Below are 22,178 nucleotides of genomic sequence, written 5' to 3' on the forward strand. Positions count from 1 at the left end.
AGTTAAATAATAAACACAGGTAAATAGTAAATAATAATAAATTGACATTTAACTAATAATAAATGAGAATCAAGCAAATAATATTAAACAAACGGACAAATAACAAAACAAATAAATAATATGAAATAAATTATAGTGAATACAGCATCTTGCATAGGTGTTTATCTAAATGATTCTTAAAGCTTCAAAGGAAGTTTATTCCATTCATTAACTACACGGTTAGCGAAGTTGTTAAGTTGAAACTAAGGGTGCGAGTGAAAGTGAGAGTGAGAGCGAGACTGAGACTTTAAATGAAAGCATGTATAGGTATAACAGGTAGAAGCAGGGGTGCAGTACCAATTCTATAAGTGCTCTAGAGAACTTGACAATAAAGGCCTGCCCTCCCTATCATGTTTCTATATACAGTGTGTCCAGTGTAGCTATATCACACTATGGTTGAGTATTTCGTGTTTGCACTCACTACTTACCATAAGATGTTTATAGCTACCAAGCAAATGAAGAAAAAAAATCCATCCACTTGCAGAGTTGCCGGAGTGAGAGTAAAAGAGTAAGAGTAACGACAAGAGCAAAGTCAAGAGCAAAAGCAAGAGCAGGAGTAAGAGTGAGTCTGAGTAGGAGACTTGTGAAATCGTGCACGAGTATCAAACACAGTTTTCTTTCAATGCCTGTACAACAGAGGTAATCGTTAAGATACCGTCAGGTAACAGAAATTACACGCTAACTTTATTCAGTGTGTTCTGTGTGACACTAAAATGACCGTTGTAACAACAGCTTATTTAGTGACTCTGTTAGCACAAATATTGTAGAGTATTTTTCGCCATCGACTCTGCAATCCCCACTAAATCCCCACTAAGTCAACCACCAGGACAAATCCTTCACTCTAGAGTTATGTTCATATTCTAACCTACGTGTTATGAAGAGTGACAAAAGGAGCGGAAGAGAAGGCAAGAATGAAACGCCAGGAGAGGGCCGTTCCGGAAAAGGAAAGAGCGAAGAGCAGCACACAGACTCGAAGTTGAGCGCCTAAGTAGGTCCCCATTCGCAAGTCACACGTTACCCCTATGCCCACTTCGTCCTGGGAGGAGAGGGTGACGACGAAGGACGCGGAGAGACCTCGGGGGACAGCGAGGGGTACTCAGCTTCAAGGGTACCGGTGAGACGGCGACGCTCTATAAAAGGACGCATGGCCCGACTCGGGGCATCAGTCCACAACGACCCACACGAAGAACACTCAAGATGAAACTGGTGAGTTAGTCGAGGCTGGTACGCCGTCACAGCCTCGCTTCGTGTTGTCTGTGTGCACAGGTGCTCGAGTTGGTTGGGAGACTGGATGGCGTTGTCTGACGGGCGTCTTTTCCTTCGCCAGGTACTCGCAGCCATGCTGGTGGCCGTGGCCACTGCAGCCAAACTGGAGGAGGCTCCTGCCGAAGCCCCCGCCGCCGACCCCGCCCCAGTCGCCGACCCCGCCCCCGCCGCCGCCGTCCCCGTCCAGCCCCTTCCGGTCCTCATCCTGAGGCAGACCATCGTCAACCCTGACCCCCTGGGAGCCCACAGCTCCGTCTTCGAGTCTGAGGACGGCACTTACATTGAGGCCAACGGGAGGCAGTCACTCGCTGGAGGATCCGTCCAGGAGGGCGTCATCAGGTGAGAGAGACTCGACTCGAGGACAGGGCCTCCCTTTGGGACCGCGGGTCCTCGTCCCACATTCTCATGTCGTTCTTAGTCCTTGTTCGCGATAATGACCATTACGATGGGTGGCGCCCGAGATCCACCTCCCCGTTTCATTTGTGTGTTTTTCCGTTTGTGTCCCCAGGTACCTGCTGGAGGACGGGACAGTGGCCGAGCTGACCTACACGGCCGACGAGGGCGGTTACAAACCCGTGTCCTCCCTCCTGCCCGTGGGGCCCCCGATGCCCGCCCACGCCATCGCCCAGATCGAGCAGGCCCGTCTCGAGGCCGAGGCCGCAGCCGCAGCCCAGGAAGCCGACGCCGCCGCAGCAGCCTGAGCCCCTTCTCTCTGGGTGCCTGGCCCTTACCCATTTCCCCGTATTTATTGAACATTCTCTAATTAAAGTCTGAACACTCTCGACGACGCATTTGTCTTGTCCTTTTCACAACATAACTATTTGTATGTGACAACGCCTCAGCCATAGGAAGGGCATAGTTCCTCTTTGTCTCCGAATCGACCGAACCAACTTTGATAACGACGCCCTCAGAAAACGAGGTCCGCCACGACCTTGATAGAGACACTTTGGTGTTTGCTGTAAGTAAAACTACAGAGTGCGTCAAGGGAGCGAAGGGATGACCTTAGGTGCCCTTGTCCGCGGCCGTGCCACGGGGTCCTACCCTGAGGTGAATAGACTCGCCTGGCGTCAGCCACCACAACAGAAGCTCTGGAGTAACTCATCGCAGCGACGGGGGTCAAGAAGAACAAAATGTTATGATAAAACTTCAAAAAGAGAACAATGATACAAGCACAAGCAAGCATCCATATCAATATTTCAATCCTATTTTCTATGGGTCTTTTCATATTCCCTTTCTTCAATGTTGACTAAGATCTGGTCTTTCGATAAAAAGGAAAATATAAGTTGGGTACGGTTGAAGAAATAAATGTAATGATAATGAACTAAACCTCTTATCGTAATCGCTATCATCTGGGTTTCTCATCAACCTTCTTGGTTTGAGTGGCCTTTTTTCAGCAGTGGACTTGAAATAGCTGATTGATTGATAGTCTGGTTGTGGCTGGAAATTTACAAAAAAATATATATAACATGTACAGATACATATTATATATATGTTCATGACTATACGCAAACATACACACATGTACAATACTCCATGCGCACGAACGCAACTTTCACACACGCGCGCTCATACACACGCACACACACGCACACACACACACACCAAATACCTTGAAAAGATCAACATTCTGATAGTCAGTTTGGCTTCAGCTCTGGAAGATCGTGTGTCAAATCATTTATCTTTTACACAAGAGTAATTGATGAGTTGTAAGAGAGAGAGGGGTGGGTGGATTGTGTGTACCTTAACCTGAAGAAGGCTTTTGATAAGGTACCTCACAGTCGACTTATGTGGAAATATGAGCAAGTTAGATGACTGAGAGGCGAACTACTCGAATGGATTAAAGACTTTTCAAAGGGAAGATACATGATATTAGTAAAGGATAAGATGTCAAGATGGAGAGCAGTAACGAGCGGAGTTCCACAAAGCTCAGTGTTTGCACTAATAATGTTTCTTGTCTGTGTCAATAATATAGTGAAAGGTATAACAAAATATGCCAACATGTTTTCAGATGACTCCAAAATCAGGAGAAGAGTGAAAAAACGAGGATGAGACTTGCAAAAAGAACCAGACATTATTTTTGCATGGAGCCAAGGATGAAAAAAGAAGTTCAATATAAAAAAAAATGCAAATTACTGGATATGGTCAATAGAGTCCTTAAACTATCCTTTGGAAAGAGAACCCATTACAAAGGTAAAAGAGGAGAAATATTTGGGAGTGTTGATAAAAGACAACTTATCACCTGACATATCAGTAGGATTGAAGGAGAGACTTATGGACTGTTGCAGAAGATTAAAGTGGCTTTTCACTATATGAATGAAGAGATAAAAAAAAAACTCATCAAAACCCTGATCCGTGAAAGACTGGAATATACGTCAGTAATATACTGTAGTCCCCATAAAGAATGAAGGATATAAGACAGGTCAAGAGAATACAAGGGGAGCAACCAAAGTGGTCCCAAGCCTTGCATACGAAGAAAGACTAAAAGTAATGGGTCTGCCAACATTGAGAGATCGAAGAGAAAGAGGTGACATAGTTACAGTATTCAGGTTACTAAAGGAGATAGATTGCAATGACAGAAACGATCTCTTGATGAAGGATGAGGTCAAAGGAACAAATTAAGATGACCACATGTCTAAAGGATGCGGAGAAATACATTTTCCATATAGATACATGAATACTTGGAATAGCTTATAAGGTGATATAGCTCAAGTTGGAACAGTACATGATTTTAAATGAATATGATAATTGGAAACCAAGGACATACATTAACTTGGAACTGTACATGAATTTGAGGCAACGTTTGAAAAAAAATTGGAGAGTAAGAGAAGGTACGCAAAGAGCGTTACTTCTTTATTACTTGTATAGTTAGGTAAATACAATTTGGTAAACGCACACACGCATATACACACATACACACACGCGCACGCACGCACGTGAATACCCTCTATGCCCGAAGAATTAAATCCGACCTTAGATCTGTCTATAAAGGTCACAGGGCCTGACTGAGCATCACTCCACGATGACCCACACGAAGAACACTCCAAATGAAACCACTTTTTTTTTTCCTAATCCCATGCACGTTTCTAAAATGTATGCGTGATTGACTGGAAAGTCATTAGTTGCATCTGACGACAAACCTATGACGTCATGTCGTCCTCACTGATTCTCGAGCGCACAATAATTGTGATAATCACTATTACTTAACATCAGCAATTGATAAAAGGAAAACTGTATGAAGCAAAATTGTACAAAGCGTTATGCAAGACGGACGGGTGTATTGATTGGTTGCTAGATACAGTTCCTAACCTCAAGAACTTGGGGTTCCACATTTCAGTGGACAGGAGTCGGTCCTCACATGTGAGGAGCGTCAGGGCCACAACCAACAGAGCCCTGGGATTCCTGTGCAGGAACCTCACGAGATGCATCGCAGACATCAAAATTCTTGATCATTTAAGACACTCGTTCGACCACACTTAGAGTATTGCGACACCGCCTGGGATTCACACACTAACAATGAGATTTACAAATTAGAGTCCACACAAAATAAAGCAACAAAATGGATCAGGCGTGATTAAAGACACATTATATCATTCACTAGGTTAAAACAAGACATTAAACCTGAACCACCTGCAAGAAGAAGACGAATACACAGACAATAAATGATGTATAAAATCACAAAAATATCGATATAAACAAAGAAACTTGCGCCCAACAAATACACGACCAACTAAAGACAGTCACAACCTGAAATACCACCCATAGCAAACAAGCACCAACATATTTAAGTGCTCCATTCCTCCCCCGCAACATTCAAGGGTGGAATCATCTCTTATCTCACGTAATCAATAGTCCCACTTTTGATACCTTTAGTAATAGGATCACTCATCACTACCTCCCTCTCCTCAACCCTAATCCCAATACTCACCCTTATCGTAACCCCATTCCAGGTCCAAATCCTCTAATTCGACTGCTCGTTATCTGCACATTATGCTGCCAGTGAGCTGTCCTCTGCGGTTCCCAAAAAGAAATAAATAAAAAAGATTAAATACCGCTGAACGAGAGCAAATGTCGAAAGTGTCGAGGAGCATCAGCCAAGAAACGATCATAAACGTTGGTCAGACTGATGTAACGAGCACAACTTTTGATATATTGGAACCTTGAACGAAAACCACATTTTACGTCTTTGTGACCTTCACTTCTGACCTACGTCTAAGAAAATTTATAGGGTCCATCCTCTAAGTCATCTTTATAAGATACCATGGTATGGTTATGATAAAAGCAGGCTAAGAAGCCAAAACGTGCGTTACAACGCTACAGACAAACGTGTAACGGAACAAAGTAATATAGATGTACTTTCGATAACTAATGAACTTTGGCTCTCAACGGCTCGAGATGTGACGTCATACTTCTTTACTCAGAAGCAACGAGCGAACAATCAAATGTTTGTGTTTGTTGAAGTGAATGCTATATTTGCATAGAAGATATATCAGTGTTGATGATATATTATGTGATATTTGCAATAACGAAAAATGACGTAAATGTAAGAAGTGATCAATTTATGTTTAGTGATAAATTCTAAGATAATCGTAATTTGAAAATCGACAACTCTTTTCCAGTTGAACTTGTTATTCTACTGCGTTTTTTATTTTGATTTGATTGTGGCAGAAGCAGCACAGAAGACCATAATAAATTCATCCTCGGGGGACAGCGAGAGGTCCTCCGCTTCAAGGGTACCGGTGAGACGGTAGCGCACTATAAAAGGGCGCATGGCCCGACTCGGGGCATCAGTCCACAACGACCCACACGAAGAACACTCAAGATGAAACTGGTGAGTTAGCCGAGTCTGCCACGCCGTCGCAGCCTCGCTTCGTGTTGTCTGTGTGCACAGGTGCTCGAGTTAGTTGGGAGACTGGATGGCGTCGTCTGACGGGCGTCTTTTCCTTCGCCAGGTACTCGCAGCCGTGCTGGTGGCCGTGGCCGCTGCCGCCAAGCTGGAAGAGGCTCCCGCCGAAGCCCCCGCCGCCGACCCTGCCCCAGCCGCCGACCCCGCCCCCGCCGCCGCCGTCCCCGCCCAACCCCTTCCGGTCCTCATCCTGAGGCAGAGCATTGTCAACCCTGACCCCCTGGGAGCCCACAGCTCCGTCTTTGAGTCTGAGGACGGCACTTACATTGAGGCCAATGGGAGGCAGTCACTCGCCGGAGGATCCGTCCAGGAGGGCGTCATCAGGTGAGAGAGACTCGACCCAAGGACAGGGCCTCCCTTTGGGACCGCGGGTCCTCGTACCACATTCTCATGTCGTTCTTAGTCCTTGTTCGCGATAATGACCATTACGATGGGTGGCGCCCGAGATCCACCTCCCCGTTTCATTTGTGTGTTTTTCCGTTTGTGTCCCCAGGTACCTGCTGGAGGACGGGACAGTGGCCGAGCTGACCTACACGGCCGACGAGGGCGGTTACAAACCCGTGTCCTCCCTCCTGCCCGTGGGGCCCCCGATGCCCGCCCACGCCATCGCCCAGATCGAGCAGGCCCGTCTCGAGGCCGAGGCCGCAGCCGCAGCCCAGGAAGCCGACGCCGCCGCAGCAGCCTGAGCCCCTTCTCTCTGGGTGCCTGGCCCTTACCCATTTCCCCGTATTTATTGAACATTCTCTAATTAAAGTCTGAACACTCTCGACGACGCTTTTGTCTTGTCCTTTTCACAACATAACTATTTGTATGTGACAACGCCTCAGCCATAGGAAGGGCACAGTTCCGCTTTGTCTCCGAATCGACCGAACCAACTTTGGCAACGACGCCCTCAGAAAACGAGGTCCGCCATGACCTTAATGGAGACACTTTGGTGTTTGCTGTAAGTAAAAATGCAGAGTGCGTCAAGGGACCGAAGGGATGACCTCAGGTGCCCTTGTCCGCCGCCGTGCCACGGGGTCCTACCCTGAGGTGAATAGACTCGCCTGGCGTCAGCCACCACAACAGAAGCTCTGGAGTAACTCATCGCAGCGACGGGGGTCAAGAAGAACAAAATGTTATGATAAAACTTCAAAAAGAGAACAATGATACAAGCACAAGCAAGCATCCACATCAATATTTCAATCCTATTTTCTATGGGTCTTTTCAGATTCCCTTTCTTCAATGTTGACTAAGATCTGGTCTTTCGATAAAAAGGAAATATAAGTTGGGTACGGTTGAAGAAATTAATGTAATGATAATGAACTAAACCTCTTATCGTAATCGCTATCATCTGGGTTTCTCATCAACCTTCTTGGTTTGAGTGGCCTTTTTTCAGCAGTGGACTTGAAATAGCTGATTGATTGATAGTCTGGTTGTGGCTGGAAATTTACAAAAAAATATATATAACATGTACAGATACATATTATATATATGTTCATGACTATACGCAAACATACACACATGTACAATACTCCATGCGCACGAACGCAACTTTCACACACGCGCGCTCATACACACGCACACACACGCACACACACACACACCAAATACCTTGAAAAGATCAACATTCTGATAGTCAGTTTGGCTTCAGCTCTGGAAGATCGTGTGTCAAATCATTTATCTTTTACACAAGAGTAATTGATGAGTTGTAAGAGAGAGAGGGGTGGGTGGATTGTGTGTACCTTAACCTGAAGAAGGCTTTTGATAAGGTACCTCACAGTCGACTTATGTGGAAATATGAGCAAGTTAGATGACTGAGAGGCGAACTACTCGAATGGATTAAAGACTTTTCAAAGGGAAGATACATGATATTAGTAAAGGATAAGATGTCAAGATGGAGAGCAGTAACGAGCGGAGTTCCACAAAGCTCAGTGTTTGCACTAATAATGTTTCTTGTCTGTGTCAATAATATAGTGAAAGGTATAACAAAATATGCCAACATGTTTTCAGATGACTCCAAAATCAGGAGAAGAGTGAAAAAACGAGGATGAGACTTGCAAAAAGAACCAGACATTATTTTTGCATGGAGCCAAGGATGAAAAAAGAAGTTCAATATAAAAAAAAATGCAAATTACTGGATATGGTCAATAGAGTCCTTAAACTATCCTTTGGAAAGAGAACCCATTACAAAGGTAAAAGAGGAGAAATATTTGGGAGTGTTGATAAAAGACAACTTATCACCTGACATATCAGTAGGATTGTAGGAGAGACGTATGGACTGTTGCAGAAGATTAAAGTGGCTTTTCACTATATGAATGAAGAGATAAAAAAAAAACTCATCAAAACCCTGATCCGTGAAAGACTGGAATATACGTCAGTAATATACTGTAGTCCCCATAAAGAATGAAGGATATAAGACAGGTCAAGAGAATACAAGGGGAGCAACCAAAGTGGTCCCAAGCCTTGCATACGAAGAAAGACTAAAAGTAATGGGTCTGCCAACATTGAGAGATCGAAGAGAAAGAGGTGACATAGTTACAGTATTCAGGTTACTAAAGGAGATAGATTGCAATGACAGAAACGATCTCTTGATGAAGGATGAGGTCAAAGGAACAAATTTAGATGACCACATGTCTAAAGGATGCGGAGAAATACATTTTCCATATAGATACATGAATACTTGGAATAGCTTATAAGGTGATATAGCTCAAGTTGGAACAGTACATGATTTTAAATGAATATGATAATTGGAAACCAAGGACATACATTAACTTGGAACTGTACATGAATTTGAGGCAACGTTTGAAAAAAATTGGAGAGTAAGAGAAGGTACGCAAAGAGCGTTACTTCTTTATTACTTGTATAGTTAGGTAAATACAATTTGGTAAACGCACACACGCATATACACACATACACACACGCGCACGCACGCACGTGAATACCCTCTATGCCCGAAGAATTAAATCCGACCTTAGATCTGTCTATAAAGGTCACAGGGCCTGACTGAGCATCACTCCACGATGACCCACACGAAGAACACTCCAAATGAAACCACTTTTTTTTTTCCTAATCCCATGCACGTTTCTAAAATGTATGCGTGATTGACTGGAAAGTCATTAGTTGCATCTGACGACAAACCTATGACGTCATGTCGTCCTCACTGATTCTCGAGCGCACAATAATTGTGATAATCACTATTACTTAACATCAGCAATTGATAAAAGGAAAACTGTATGAAGCAAAAGTGTACAAAGCGTTATGCAAGACGGACGGGTGTATTGATTGGTTGCTAGATACAGTTCCTAACCTCAAGAACTTGGGGTTCCACATTTCAGTGGACAGGAGTCGGTCCTCACATGTGAGGAGCGTCAGGGCCACAACCAACAGAGCCCTGGGATTCCTGTGCAGGAACCTCACGAGATGCATCGCAGACATCAAAATTCTTGATCATTTAAGACACTCGTTCGACCACACTTAGAGTATTGCGACACCGCCTGGGATTCACACACTAACAATGAGATTTACAAATTAGAGTCCACACAAAATAAAGCAACAAAATGGATCAGGCGTGATTAAAGACACATTATATCATTCACTAGGTTAAAACAAGACATTAAACCTGAACCACCTGCAAGAAGAAGACGAATACACAGACAATAAATGATGTATAAAATCACAAAAATATCGATATAAACAAAGAAACTTGCGCCCAACAAATACACGACCAACTAAAGACAGTCACAACCTGAAATACCACCCATAGCAAACAAGCACCAACATATTTAAGTGCTCATTCCTCCCCCGCAACATTCAAGGGTGGAATCATCTCTTATCTCACGTAATCAATAGTCCCACTTTTGATACCTTTAGTAATAGGATCACTCATCACTACCTCCCTCTCCTCAACCCTAATCCCAATACTCACCCTTATCGTAACCCCATTCCAGGTCCAAATCCTCTAATTCGACTGCTCGTTATCTGCACATTATGCTGCCAGTGAGCTGTCCTCTGCGGTTCCCAAAAAGAAATAAATAAAAAAGATTAAATACCGCTGAACGAGAGCAAATGTCGAAAGTGTCGAGGAGCATCAGCCAAGAAACGATCATAAACGTTGGTCAGACTGATGTAACGAGCACAACTTTTGATATATTGGAACCTTGAACGAAAACCACATTTTACGTCTTTGTGACCTTCACTTCTGACCTACGTCTAAGAAAATTTATAGGGTCCATCCTCTAAGTCATCTTTATAAGATACCATGGAATGGTTGTGATAAAAGCAGGTTAAGAAGCCAAAACGTGCGTTACAACGCTACAGACAAACGTGTAACGGAACAGAGTAATATAGATGTACTTTCGATAACTAATGAACTTTGGCTCTCAACGGCTCGAGATGTGACGTCATTCTTCTTTACTCAGAAGCAACGAGCGAACAATCAAATGTTTGTGTTTGTTGAAATGAATGCCATATTTGCATAGAAGATATATCAGTGTTGATGATACATTATGTGATATTTGCAATAACGAAAAATGACGTAAATGTAAGAAGTGATCAATTTATGTTTAGTGATAAATTCTAAGATAATCGTAATTTGAAAATCGACAACTCTTTTCCAGTTGAACTTGTTATTCTACTGCGTTTTTTATTTTGATTTGATTGTGGCAGAAGCAGCACAGAAGACCATAATAAATTCATCCTCGGGGGACAGCGAGAGGTCCTCCGCTTCAAGGGTACCGGTGAGACGGTAGCGCACTATAAAAGGGCGCATGGCCCGACTCGGGGCATCAGTCCACAACGACCCACACGAAGAACACTCAAGATGAAACTGGTGAGTTAGCCGAGTCTGCCACGCCGTCGCAGCCTCGCTTCGTGTTGTCTGTGTGCACAGGTGCTCGAGTTAGTTGGGAGACTGGATGGCGTCGTCTGACGGGCGTCTTTTCCTTCGCCAGGTACTCGCAGCCGTGCTGGTGGCCGTGGCCGCTGCCGCCAAGCTGGAAGAGGCTCCCGCCGAAGCCCCCGCCGCCGACCCCGCCCCAGCCGCCGACCCCGCACCCGCCGCCGCCGTCCCCGCCCAGCCCCTTCCGGTCCTCATCCTGAGGCAGACCATCGTCAACCCTGACCCCCTGGGAGCCCACAGCTCCGTCTTCGAGTCTGAGGACGGCACTTACATTGAGGCCAACGGGAGGCAGTCACTCGCTGGAGGATCCGTCCAGGAGGGCGTCATCAGGTGAGAGAGAGACTCGACCCAAGGACAGGGCCTCCCTTTGGGACCGCAGGTCCTCGTACCACATTCTCATGTCGTTCTTAGTCCTTGTTCGCGATGATGACCATTACGATGGGTGGCGCCCGAGATCCACCTCCCCGTTTCATTTGTGTGTTTTTCCGTTTGTATCCCCAGGTACCTGTTGGAGGATGGGACAGTGGCCGAGCTGACCTACACAGCCGACGAGGGCGGCTACAAACCCGTGTCCTCCCTCCTGCCCGTGGGGCCCCCGATGCCCGCCCACGCCATCGCCCAGATCGAGCAGGCCCGTCTCGAGGCCGAGGCCGCAGCCGCAGCCCAGGAAGCCGACGCCTCCGCAGCAGCCTGAGCCCCTTCTCTCTGGGTGCCTGGCCCTTACCCATTTCCCCGTATTTATTGAACATTCTCTACTTAAAGTCTGAACACTCTCGACGACGCTTTTGTCTTGTCCTTTTCACAACATAACTATTTGTATGTGACAACGCCTCAGCCATAGGAAGGGCACAGTTCCGCTTTGTCTCCGAATCGACCGAACCAACTTTGGCAACGACGCCCTCAGAAAACGAGGTCCGCCATGACCTTAATGGAGACACTTTGGTGTTTGCTGTAAGTAAAAATGCAGAGTGCGTCAAGGGACCGAAGGGATGACCTCAGGTGCCCTTGTCCGCCGCCGTGCCACGGGGTCCTACCCTGAGGTGAATAGACTCGCCTGGCGTCAGCCACCACAACAGAAGCTCTGGAGTAACTCATCGCAGCGACGGGGGTCAAGAAGAACAAAATGTTATGATAAAACTTCAAAAAGAGAACAATGATACAAGCACAAGCAAGCATCCACATCAATATTTCAATCCTATTTTCTATGGGTCTTTTCAGATTCCCTTTCTTCAATGTTGACTAAGATCTGGTCTTTCGATAAAAAGGAAATATAAGTTGGGTACGGTTGAAGAAATTAATGTAATGATAATGAACTAAACCTCTTATCGTAATCGCTATCATCTGGGTTTCTCATCAACCTTCTTGGTTTGAGTGGCCTTTTTTCAGCAGTGGACTTGAAATAGCTGATTGATTGATAGTCTGGTTGTGGCTGGAAATTTACAAAAAAATATATATAACATGTACAGATACATATTATATATATGTTCATGACTATACGCAAACATACACACATGTACAATACTCCATGCGCACGAACGCAACTTTCACACACGCGCGCTCATACACACGCACACACACGCACACACACACACACCAAATACCTTGAAAAGATCAACATTCTGATAGTCAGTTTGGCTTCAGCTCTGGAAGATCGTGTGTCAAATCATTTATCTTTTACACAAGAGTAATTGATGAGTTGTAAGAGAGAGAGGGGTGGGTGGATTGTGTGTACCTTAACCTGAAGAAGGCTTTTGATAAGGTACCTCACAGTCGACTTATGTGGAAATATGAGCAAGTTAGATGACTGAGAGGCGAACTACTCGAATGGATTAAAGACTTTTCAAAGGGAAGATACATGATATTAGTAAAGGATAAGATGTCAAGATGGAGAGCAGTAACGAGCGGAGTTCCACAAAGCTCAGTGTTTGCACTAATAATGTTTCTTGTCTGTGTCAATAATATAGTGAAAGGTATAACAAAATATGCCAACATGTTTTCAGATGACTCCAAAATCAGGAGAAGAGTGAAAAAAACGAGGATGAGACTTGCAAAAAGAACCAGACATTATTTTTGCATGGAGCCAAGGATGAAAAAAGAAGTTTAATATAAAAAAAAAAATGCAAATTACTGGATATGGTCAATAGAGTCCTTAAACTATCTTTTGGAAAGAGAACCCATTACAAAGGCAAAAGAGGAGAAATATTTGGGAGTGTTGATAAAAGACAACTTATCACCTGACATATCAGTAGGATTGTAGGAGAGACGTATGGACTGTTGCAGAAGATTAAAGTGTCTTTTCACTATATGAATGAAGAGATAAAAAAAACTCATCAAAACCCTGATCCGCGAAAGACTGGAATATACGTCAGTAATATACTGTAGTCCCCATAAAGAATGAAGGATATAAGACAGGTCAAGAGAATACAAGGGGAGCAACCAAAGTGGTCCCAAGCCTTGCATACGAAGAAAGACTAAAAGTAATGGGTCTGCCAACATTGAGATATCGAAGAGAAAGAGGTGACATAGTTACAGTATTCAGGTTACTAAAGGAGATAGATTGCAATGACAGAAACGATCTCTTGATGAAGGATGAGGTCAAAGGAACAAATTAAGATGACCACATGTCTAAAGGATGCGGAGAAATACATTTTCCATATAGATACATGAATACTTGGAATAGCTTATAAGGTGATATAGCTCAAGTTGGAACAGTACATGATTTTAAATGAATATGATAATTGGAAACCAAGGACATACATTAACTTGGAACTGTACATGAATTTGAGGCAACGTTTGAAAAAAATTGGAGAGTAAGAGAAGGTACGCAAAGAGCGTTACTTCTTTATTACTTGTATAGTTAGGTAAATACAATTTGGTAAACGCACACACGCATATACACACATACACACACGCGCACGCACGCACGTGAATACCCTCTATGCCCGAAGAATTAAATCCGACCTTAGATCTGTCTATAAAGGTCACAGGGCCTGACTGAGCATCACTCCACGATGACCCACACGAAGAACACTCCAAATGAAACCACTTTTTTTTTTCCTAATCCCATGCACGTTTCTAAAATGTATGCGTGATTGACTGGAAAGTCATTAGTTGCATCTGACGACAAACCTATGACGTCATGTCGTCCTCACTGATTCTCGAGCGCACAATAATTGTGATAATCACTATTACTTAACATCAGCAATTGATAAAAGGAAAACTGTATGAAGCAAAATTGTACAAAGCGTTATGCAAGACGGACGGGTGTATTGATTGGTTGCTAGATACAGTTCCTAACCTCAAGAACTTGGGGTTCCACATTTCAGTGGACAGGAGTCGGTCCTCACATGTGAGGAGCGTCAGGGCCACAACCAACAGAGCCCTGGGATTCCTGTGCAGGAACCTCACGAGATGCATCGCAGACATCAAAATTCTTGATCATTTAAGACACTCGTTCGACCACACTTAGAGTATTGCGACACCGCCTGGGATTCACACACTAACAATGAGATTTACAAATTAGAGTCCACACAAAATAAAGCAGCAAAATGGATCAGGCGTGATTAAAGACACATTATATCATTCACTAGGTTAAAACAAGACATTAAACCTGAACCACCTGCAAGAAGAAGACGAATACACAGACAATAAATGATGTATAAAATCACAAAAATATCGATATAAACAAAGAAACTTGCGCCCAACAAATACACGACCAACTAAAGACAGTCACAACCTGAAATACCACCCATAGCAAACAAGCACCAACATATTTAAGTGCTCATTCCTCCCCCGCAACATTCAAGGGTGGAATCATCTCTTATCTCACGTAATCAATAGTCCCACTTTTGATACCTTTAGTAATAGGATCACTCATCACTACCTCCCTCTCCTCAACCCTAATCCCAATACTCACCCTTATCGTAACCCCATTCCAGGTCCAAATCCTCTAATTCGACTGCTCGTTATCTGCACATTATGCTGCCAGTGAGCTGTCCTCTGCGGTTCCCAAAAAGAAATAAATAAAAAAGATTAAATACCGCTGAACGAGAGCAAATGTCGAAAGTGTCGAGGAGCATCAGCCAAGAAACGATCATAAACGTTGGTCAGACTGATGTAACGAGCACAACTTTTGATATATTGGAACCTTGAACGAAAACCACATTTTACGTCTTTGTGACCTTCACTTCTGACCTACGTCTAAGAAAATTTATAGGGTCCATCCTCTAAGTCATCTTTATAAGATACCATGGTATGGTTATGATAAAAGCAGGTTAAGAAGCCAAAACGTGCGTTACAACGCTACAGACAAACGTGTAACGGAACAGAGTAATATAGATGTACTTTCGATAACTAATGAACTTTGGCTCTCAACGGCTCGAGATGTGACGTCATTCTTCTTTACTCAGAAGCAACGAGCGAACAATCAAATGTTTGTGTTTGTTGAAATGAATGCCATATTTGCATAGAAGATATATCAGTGTTGATGATATATTATGTGATATTTGCAATAACGAAAAATGACGTAAATGTAAGAAGTGATCAATTTATGTTTAGTGATAAATTCTAAGATAATCGTAATTTGAAAATCGACAACTCTTTTCCAATTGAACTTGTTATTCTACTGCGTTTTTTATTTTGATTTGATTGTGGCAGAAGCAGCACAGAAGACCATAATAAATTCATCCTCGGGGGACAGCGAGAGGTCCTCCGCTTCAAGGGTACCGGTGAGACGGTGGCGCACTATAAAAGGGCGCATGGCCCGACTCGGGGCATCAGTCCACAACGACCCACACGAAGAACACTCAAGATGAAACTGGTGAGTTAGCCGAGTCTGCCACGCCGTCGCAGCCTCGTTTCGTGTTGTCTGTGTGCACAGGTGCTCGAGTTAGTTGGGAGACTGGATGGCGTCGTCTGACGGGCGTCTTTTCCTTCGCCAGGTACTCGCAGCCGTGCTGGTGGCCGTGGCCGCTGCCGCCAAGCTGGAAGAGGCTCCCGCCGAAGCCCCCGCCGCCGACCCTGCCCCAGCCGCCGACCCCGCCCCCGCCGCCGCCGTCCCCGCCCAACCCCTTCCGGTCCTCATCCTGAGGCAGAGCATTGTCAACCCTGACCCCCTGGGAGCCCACAGCTCCGTCTTTGAGTCTGAGGACGGCACTTACATTGAGGCCAATGGGAGGCAGTCACTCGCCGGAGGATCCGTCCAGGAGGGCGTCATCAGGTGAGAGAGACTCGACCCAAGGACAGGGCCTCCCTTTGGGACCGCGGGTCCTCGTACCACATTCTCATGTCGTTCTTAGTCCTTGTTCGCGATGATGACCATTACGATGGGTGGCGCCCGAGATCCACCTCCCCGTTTCATTTGTGTGTTTTTCCGTTTGTGTCCCCAGGTACCTGTTGGAGGATGGGACAGTGGCCGAGCTGACCTACACAGCCGACGAGGGCGGCTACAAACCCGTGTCCTCCCTCCTGCCCGTGGGGCCCCCGATGCCCGCCCACGCCATCGCCCAGATCGAGCAGGCCCGTCTCGAGGCCGAGGCCGCAGCCGCAGCCGCAGCCCAGGAACCCGACGCCGCCGCAGCAGCCTGAGCCCCTTCTCTCTGGGTGCCTGGCCCTTACCCATTTCCCCGTATTTATTGAACATTCTCTAATTAAAGTCTGAACACTCTCGACGACGCTTTTGTCTTGTCCTTTTCACAACATAACTATTTGTATGTGACAACGCCTCAGCCATAGGAAGGGCACAGTTCCGCTTTGTCTCCGAATCGACCGAACCAACTTTGGCAACGACGCCCTCAGAAAACGAGGTCCGCCATGACCTTAATGGAGACACTTTGGTGTTTGCTGTAAGTAAAAATGCAGAGTGCGTCAAGGGACCGAAGGGATGACCTCAGGTGCCCTTGTCCGTGGCCGTGCCACGGGGTCCTACCCTGAGGTGAATAGACTCGCCTGGCGTCAGCCACCACAACAGAAGCTCTGGAGTAACTCATCGCAGCGACGGGGGTCAAGAAGAACAAAATGTTATGATAAAACTTCAAAAAGAGAACAATGATACAAGCACAAGCAAGCATCCACATCAATATTTCAATCCTATTTTCTATGGGTCTTTTCAGATTCCCTTTCTTCAATGTTGACTAAGATCTGGTCTTTCGATAAAAAGGAAATATAAGTTGGGTACGGTTGAAGAAATTAATGTAATGGTAATGAACTAAACCTCTTATCGTAATCGCTATCATCTGGGTTTCTCACGAACCTTCTTGGTTTGAGTGGCCTTTGTTCAGCAGTGGACTTGAAATAGCTGATTGACTGATAGTCTGGTTGTGGCTGGAAAATTACAAAAAATATATGTATACATATTACATGTAAAGATACATATTGTATACATGTTCATGACTATACGCAAACATACACACGTGTACAACACTCCATGCGTACACATGTAATTCTCACGCGCGCGCTCATACACAAACACACACACACACACACACACACACACACACACGCACGCGCGCGCGCACGCACACACACCAAATACCTTGAAAAGATAAACATTCTGATAGTCAGTTTGGCTTCAGCTCTGAAAGATTGTGTGTCAAATAATTTATCTTTTACACAAGAGTAATTGATGAGTTGTAGGAGAGAGAGGGATGGGTGGATTGTGTATACCTCAACCTGAAGATGGCTTTTGATAAGGTACCTCACATTCAACTTATGTGGAAATATAAGCAAGTTAGATGACTGAGAGGCTAACTACTCGAATGGATTAAAGACTTTCCAAAGGGAAGATACATGAGGATATTCGCAAAGGATAAGATGTCAAGATGGAGAGCAGTATCGAGCGGAGTTCCACAAAGCTCAGTGTTTGCACTAATAATGTTTCTTGTCAGTGTCAATAATATGATGAAAGGTATAACAAACTATGCCATCATGTTTTCAGATGACTCAAAAATCATGAGAAGAGTGAAAAAACGAGGATGAGACTTGCAAAAAGAACTAGACATTATTTTTGCATGGAGCCAAGGATGAAAAAAGAAGTTTAATATAAAAAAAAAAATGCAAATTACTGGATATGGTCAATAGAGTCCTTAAACTATCTTTTGGAAAGAGAACCCATTACAAAAGCATAAGAGGAGAAAGATTTGGGAGTGTTGATAAAAGACAACCTGTAACCTGACACACATATCAGCAGGATTATAAGGGAGATTTACGGACTGCTCAGAAGATTAAAGTGGCTTTTCACTATATGAATGAAGAGATAAAAAAAACTCATCGAAACCCTGATCCGTGAAAGACTGGAATATACGTCAGTAATATAGTCCCCATACAGAAGGAAGGATATAAGACAGGTCAAGAGAATACAAGGGGAGCAACCAAAGTGGTCCCAAGCCTTGCATACGAAGAAAGACTAAAAGTAATGGGTCTGCCAACATTGAGAGATCGAAGAGAAAGAGGTGACATAGTTACAGTATTCAGGTTACTAAAGGAGATAGATTGCAATGACAGAAACGATCTCTTGATGAAGGATGAGGTCAAAGGAACAAATTAAGATGACCACATGTCTAAAGGATGCGGAGAAATACATTTTCCATATAGATACATGAATACTTGGAATAGCTTATAAGGTGATATAGCTCAAGTTGGAACAGTACATGATTTTAAATGAATATGATCATTGGAAACCAAGGACATACATTAACTTGGAACTGTACATGAATTTGAGGCAACGTTTGAAAAAAATTGGAGAGTAAGAGAAGGTACGCAAAGAGCGTTACTTCTTTATTACTTGTATAGTTAGGTAAATACAATTTGGTAAACGCACACACGCATATACACACATACACACACGCGCACGCACGCACGTGAATACCCTCTATGCCCGAAGAATTAAATCCGACCTTAGATCTGTCTATAAAGGTCACAGGGCCTGACTGAGCATCACTCCACGATGACCCACACGAAGAACACTCCAAATGAAACCACTTTTTTTTTTCCTAATCCCATGCACGTTTCTAAAATGTATGCGTGATTGACTGGAAAGTCATTAGTTGCATCTGACGACAAACCTATGACGTCATGTCGTCCTCACTGATTCTCGAGCGCACAATAATTGTGATAATCACTATTACTTAACATCAGCAATTGATAAAAGGAAAACTGTATGAAGCAAAAGTGTACAAAGCGTTATGCAAGACGGACGGGTGCATTGATTGATGCTAGATACAGTTCCTAACCTCAAGAACTTGGGGTTCCACATTTCAGTGGACAGGAGTCGGTCCTCACATGTGAGGAGCGTCAGGGCCACAACCGACGGAGCCCTGGGATTCCTGTGCAGGTGCCTCACGAGATGCATCGCAGACATCAAAATTCTTGATTATTTAAGACACTCGTTCGACCACACTTAGAGTATTGCGACACCGCTTGGGATCCACACACTAACAATGAGATATACAAATTAGAGTCCACACAGAATAAAGCAACAAAATGGATCAGGCGTGATTAAAGACACATTATATCATTCACTAGGTTAAAACAAGACATTAAACCTGAACCACCTGCAAGAAGAAGACGAATACACAGACAATAAATGATGTATAAAATCACAAAAATATCGATATAAACAAAGGAACTTACACCCAACAAATACACGAACAACTAGGGACAGTCACAACCTAAAATACCACACATACCAAACAAGCACCAACACATTTCAATTCTCATTCTTCACCGGCAGTATCCAAGAGTGGAATCATGTCTCATCTCGCGTATTCAATAATCCCACTTTTAATGCTTTTAGAAATAGGATGACTCATCACTACCTCCCTCTCCTGAATCCTAATCCCAATCCTGACCCTAATTCTGATCCCATTCTTAACCCTTATCTTATCCCAATTCCTGGTCCAAATCTTTTAATTCGACTGCTCGTTATCTGCACATTATGCTGCCAGTGAGCTGTCCTCTGTGGGTTCTCAAAAAGAAATAAATAAAAAGATTAAATCCCGCTGAGCGAGAGCAAATGTCAAAAGTATCGAGGAGCATCAGCCAAGAAACGATCATTAACGTTGGTCAGACTGATGTAACGAGCACAATTTTTGATATATTGGAACCTTGAACGAAAACCACATTTTACGTCTTTGTGACCTTCACTTCTGACCTACGTCTAAGAAAATTTATAGGGTCCATCCTCTAAGTCATCTTTATAAGATACCATGGAATGGTTGTGATAAAAGCAGGTTAAGAAGCCAAAACGTGCGTTACAACGCTACAGACAAACGTGTAACGGAACAGAGTAATATAGATGTACTTTCGATAACTAATGAACTTTGGCTCTCAACGGCTCGAGATGTGACGTCATACTTCTTTACTCAGAAGCAACGAGCGAACAATCAAATGTTTGTGTTTGTTGAAATGAATGCCATATTTGCATAGAAGATATATCAGTGTTGATGATACATTTTGATATTTGCAATAACGAAAAATGACGTAAATGTAAGAAGTGATCAATTTATGTTTAGTGATAAATTCTAAGATAATCGTAATTTGAAAATCGACAACTCTTTTCCAGTTGAACTTGTTATTCTACTGCGTTTTTTATTTTGATTTGATTGTGGCAGAAGCAGCACAGAAGACCATAATAAATTCATCCTCGGGGGACAGCGAGAGGTCCTCCGCTTCAAGGGTACCGGTGAGACGGTGGCGCACTATAAAAGGGCGCATGGCCCGACTCGGGGCATCAGTCCACAACGACCCACACGAAGAACACTCAAGATGAAACTGGTGAGTTAGCCGAGTCTGCCACGCCGTCGCAGCCTCGTTTCGTGTTGTCTGTGTGCACAGGTGCTCGAGTTAGTTGGGAGACTGGATGGCGTCGTCTGACGGGCGTCTTTTCCTTCGCCAGGTACTCGCAGCCGTGCTGGTGGCCGTGGCCGCTGCCGCCAAACTGGAAGAGGCTCCTGCCGAAGCCCCCGCCGCCGACCCCGCCCCAGCCGCCGACCCCGCACCCGCCGCCGCCGTCCCCGTCCAGCCCCTTCCGGTCCTCATCCTGAGGCAGACCATCGTCAACCCTGACCCCCTGGGAGCCCACAGCTCCGTCTTCGAATCTGAGGACGGCACTTACATTGAGGCCAACGGGAGGCAGTCACTCGCCGGAGGATCCGTCCAGGAGGGCGTCATCAGGTGAGAGAGAGACTCGACCCAAGGACAGGGCCTCCCTTTGGGACCGCAGGTCCTCGTCCCGCGTTCTTATACCGTTCTTGGTCCTTGTTCGCGATGATGACCATTACGATGTTTGCCGCCCGGGATCTGCCGCCCCATTTCATTTGTGTCTTTTTTTTTTCGTTTGTATCCCCAGGTACCTGTTGGAGGATGGGACAGTGGCCGAGCTGACCTACACAGCCGACGAGGGCGGCTACAAACCCGTGTCCTCCCTCCTGCCCGTGGGGCCCCCGATGCCCGCCCACGCCATCGCCCAGATCGAGCAGGCCCGTCTCGAGGCCGAGGCCGCAGCCGCAGCCCAGGAAGCCGACGCCTCCGCAGCAGCCTGAGCCCCTTCTCTATGGGTGCCTGGCCCTTATTCATTCTCCCATATTTATTGAACACTTTCTGATTAAACTCTGATCACTCTCGACAACCCTTTTGTCTCGTCCTTTTCGCAACATAAGTACTCGTGTGTGACATCGCCTTACTCATAGGAGAGTTCGGTTCCTCTTTGCCTCTGAATCGACCGAACCAACTTTGGCAACGACACCTAAGGTGACGGGGTTCCCGCCACGAGCTTACCTTCAGGTGTTAGCTAGAAGAAACTATATAGAATGCGTCACAGGATCAAAGGGTTAACCTCAGGTGCCCTCGGCTGGGATCAAGAAGAACAAACTGTTATGAAAGAACTTCAAAAAGAGAACAAGGGTGGAAGTAGGAGCAAGCACTGCTGGTGGTTGTCCTGAATCAACCAATCTGCCATCATGAGTCCACTGCTGAATAAAGGCCTCCTTCATATCATTCCATGACACAAACGACCGCGAGCATTATCAATGTGATGGTCATAAATAAAATACCCGCAAATATAGGTAGTGACCATAGAATGGTAGGTTGTACAGC

At 44.8% G+C, this 22,178-nt stretch overlaps 5 protein-coding genes across 5 annotated transcripts; all 5 read left to right on the plus strand.

Annotated features, from left to right (window-relative positions):
• The first annotated feature begins 1,378 nt into the window (after positions 1 to 1,378).
• On the plus strand, positions 1,379 to 2,073 carry LOC143020201 (cuticle protein AM1274-like). The gene is made up of 2 exons (XM_076176367.1): positions 1,379 to 1,644; positions 1,814 to 2,073. The coding sequence occupies exons 1-2, from the start codon at positions 1,379 to 1,381 to the stop codon at positions 2,004 to 2,006; spliced, it is 459 nt and encodes a 152-aa protein (XP_076032482.1). The 3' UTR covers positions 2,007 to 2,073.
• Positions 2,074 to 6,218: 4,145 nt separating this feature from the next.
• Positions 6,219 to 6,961, plus strand: LOC143020202 (cuticle protein AM1274-like). Its single transcript, XM_076176369.1, has 2 exons — positions 6,219 to 6,532; positions 6,702 to 6,961. The coding sequence occupies exons 1-2, from the start codon at positions 6,219 to 6,221 to the stop codon at positions 6,892 to 6,894; spliced, it is 507 nt and encodes a 168-aa protein (XP_076032484.1). The 3' UTR covers positions 6,895 to 6,961.
• Positions 6,962 to 11,103: 4,142 nt separating this feature from the next.
• On the plus strand, positions 11,104 to 11,781 carry LOC143020203 (cuticle protein AM1274-like). The gene is made up of 2 exons (XM_076176370.1): positions 11,104 to 11,417; positions 11,589 to 11,781. The coding sequence occupies exons 1-2, from the start codon at positions 11,104 to 11,106 to the stop codon at positions 11,779 to 11,781; spliced, it is 507 nt and encodes a 168-aa protein (XP_076032485.1).
• A 4,210-nt stretch (positions 11,782 to 15,991) lies between these two features.
• On the plus strand, positions 15,992 to 16,673 carry LOC143020204 (cuticle protein AM1274-like). Its single transcript, XM_076176371.1, has 2 exons — positions 15,992 to 16,305; positions 16,475 to 16,673. The coding sequence occupies exons 1-2, from the start codon at positions 15,992 to 15,994 to the stop codon at positions 16,671 to 16,673; spliced, it is 513 nt and encodes a 170-aa protein (XP_076032486.1).
• Positions 16,674 to 20,696: 4,023 nt separating this feature from the next.
• Positions 20,697 to 21,643, plus strand: LOC143020125 (cuticle protein AM1274-like). Its single transcript, XM_076176281.1, has 2 exons — positions 20,697 to 21,257; positions 21,433 to 21,643. The coding sequence occupies exons 1-2, from the start codon at positions 20,944 to 20,946 to the stop codon at positions 21,623 to 21,625; spliced, it is 507 nt and encodes a 168-aa protein (XP_076032396.1). The 5' UTR covers positions 20,697 to 20,943; the 3' UTR covers positions 21,626 to 21,643.
• The last annotated feature ends 535 nt before the right edge of the window (positions 21,644 to 22,178 follow it).

The sequence above is a fragment of the Oratosquilla oratoria genome, chromosome 39 (genome assembly GCF_046742065.1).
Source record: "Oratosquilla oratoria isolate Oo_2021 chromosome 39, ASM4674206v1, whole genome shotgun sequence".
In the NCBI taxonomy this organism is placed as follows: Eukaryota; Metazoa; Arthropoda; class Malacostraca; order Stomatopoda; family Squillidae; genus Oratosquilla; species Oratosquilla oratoria.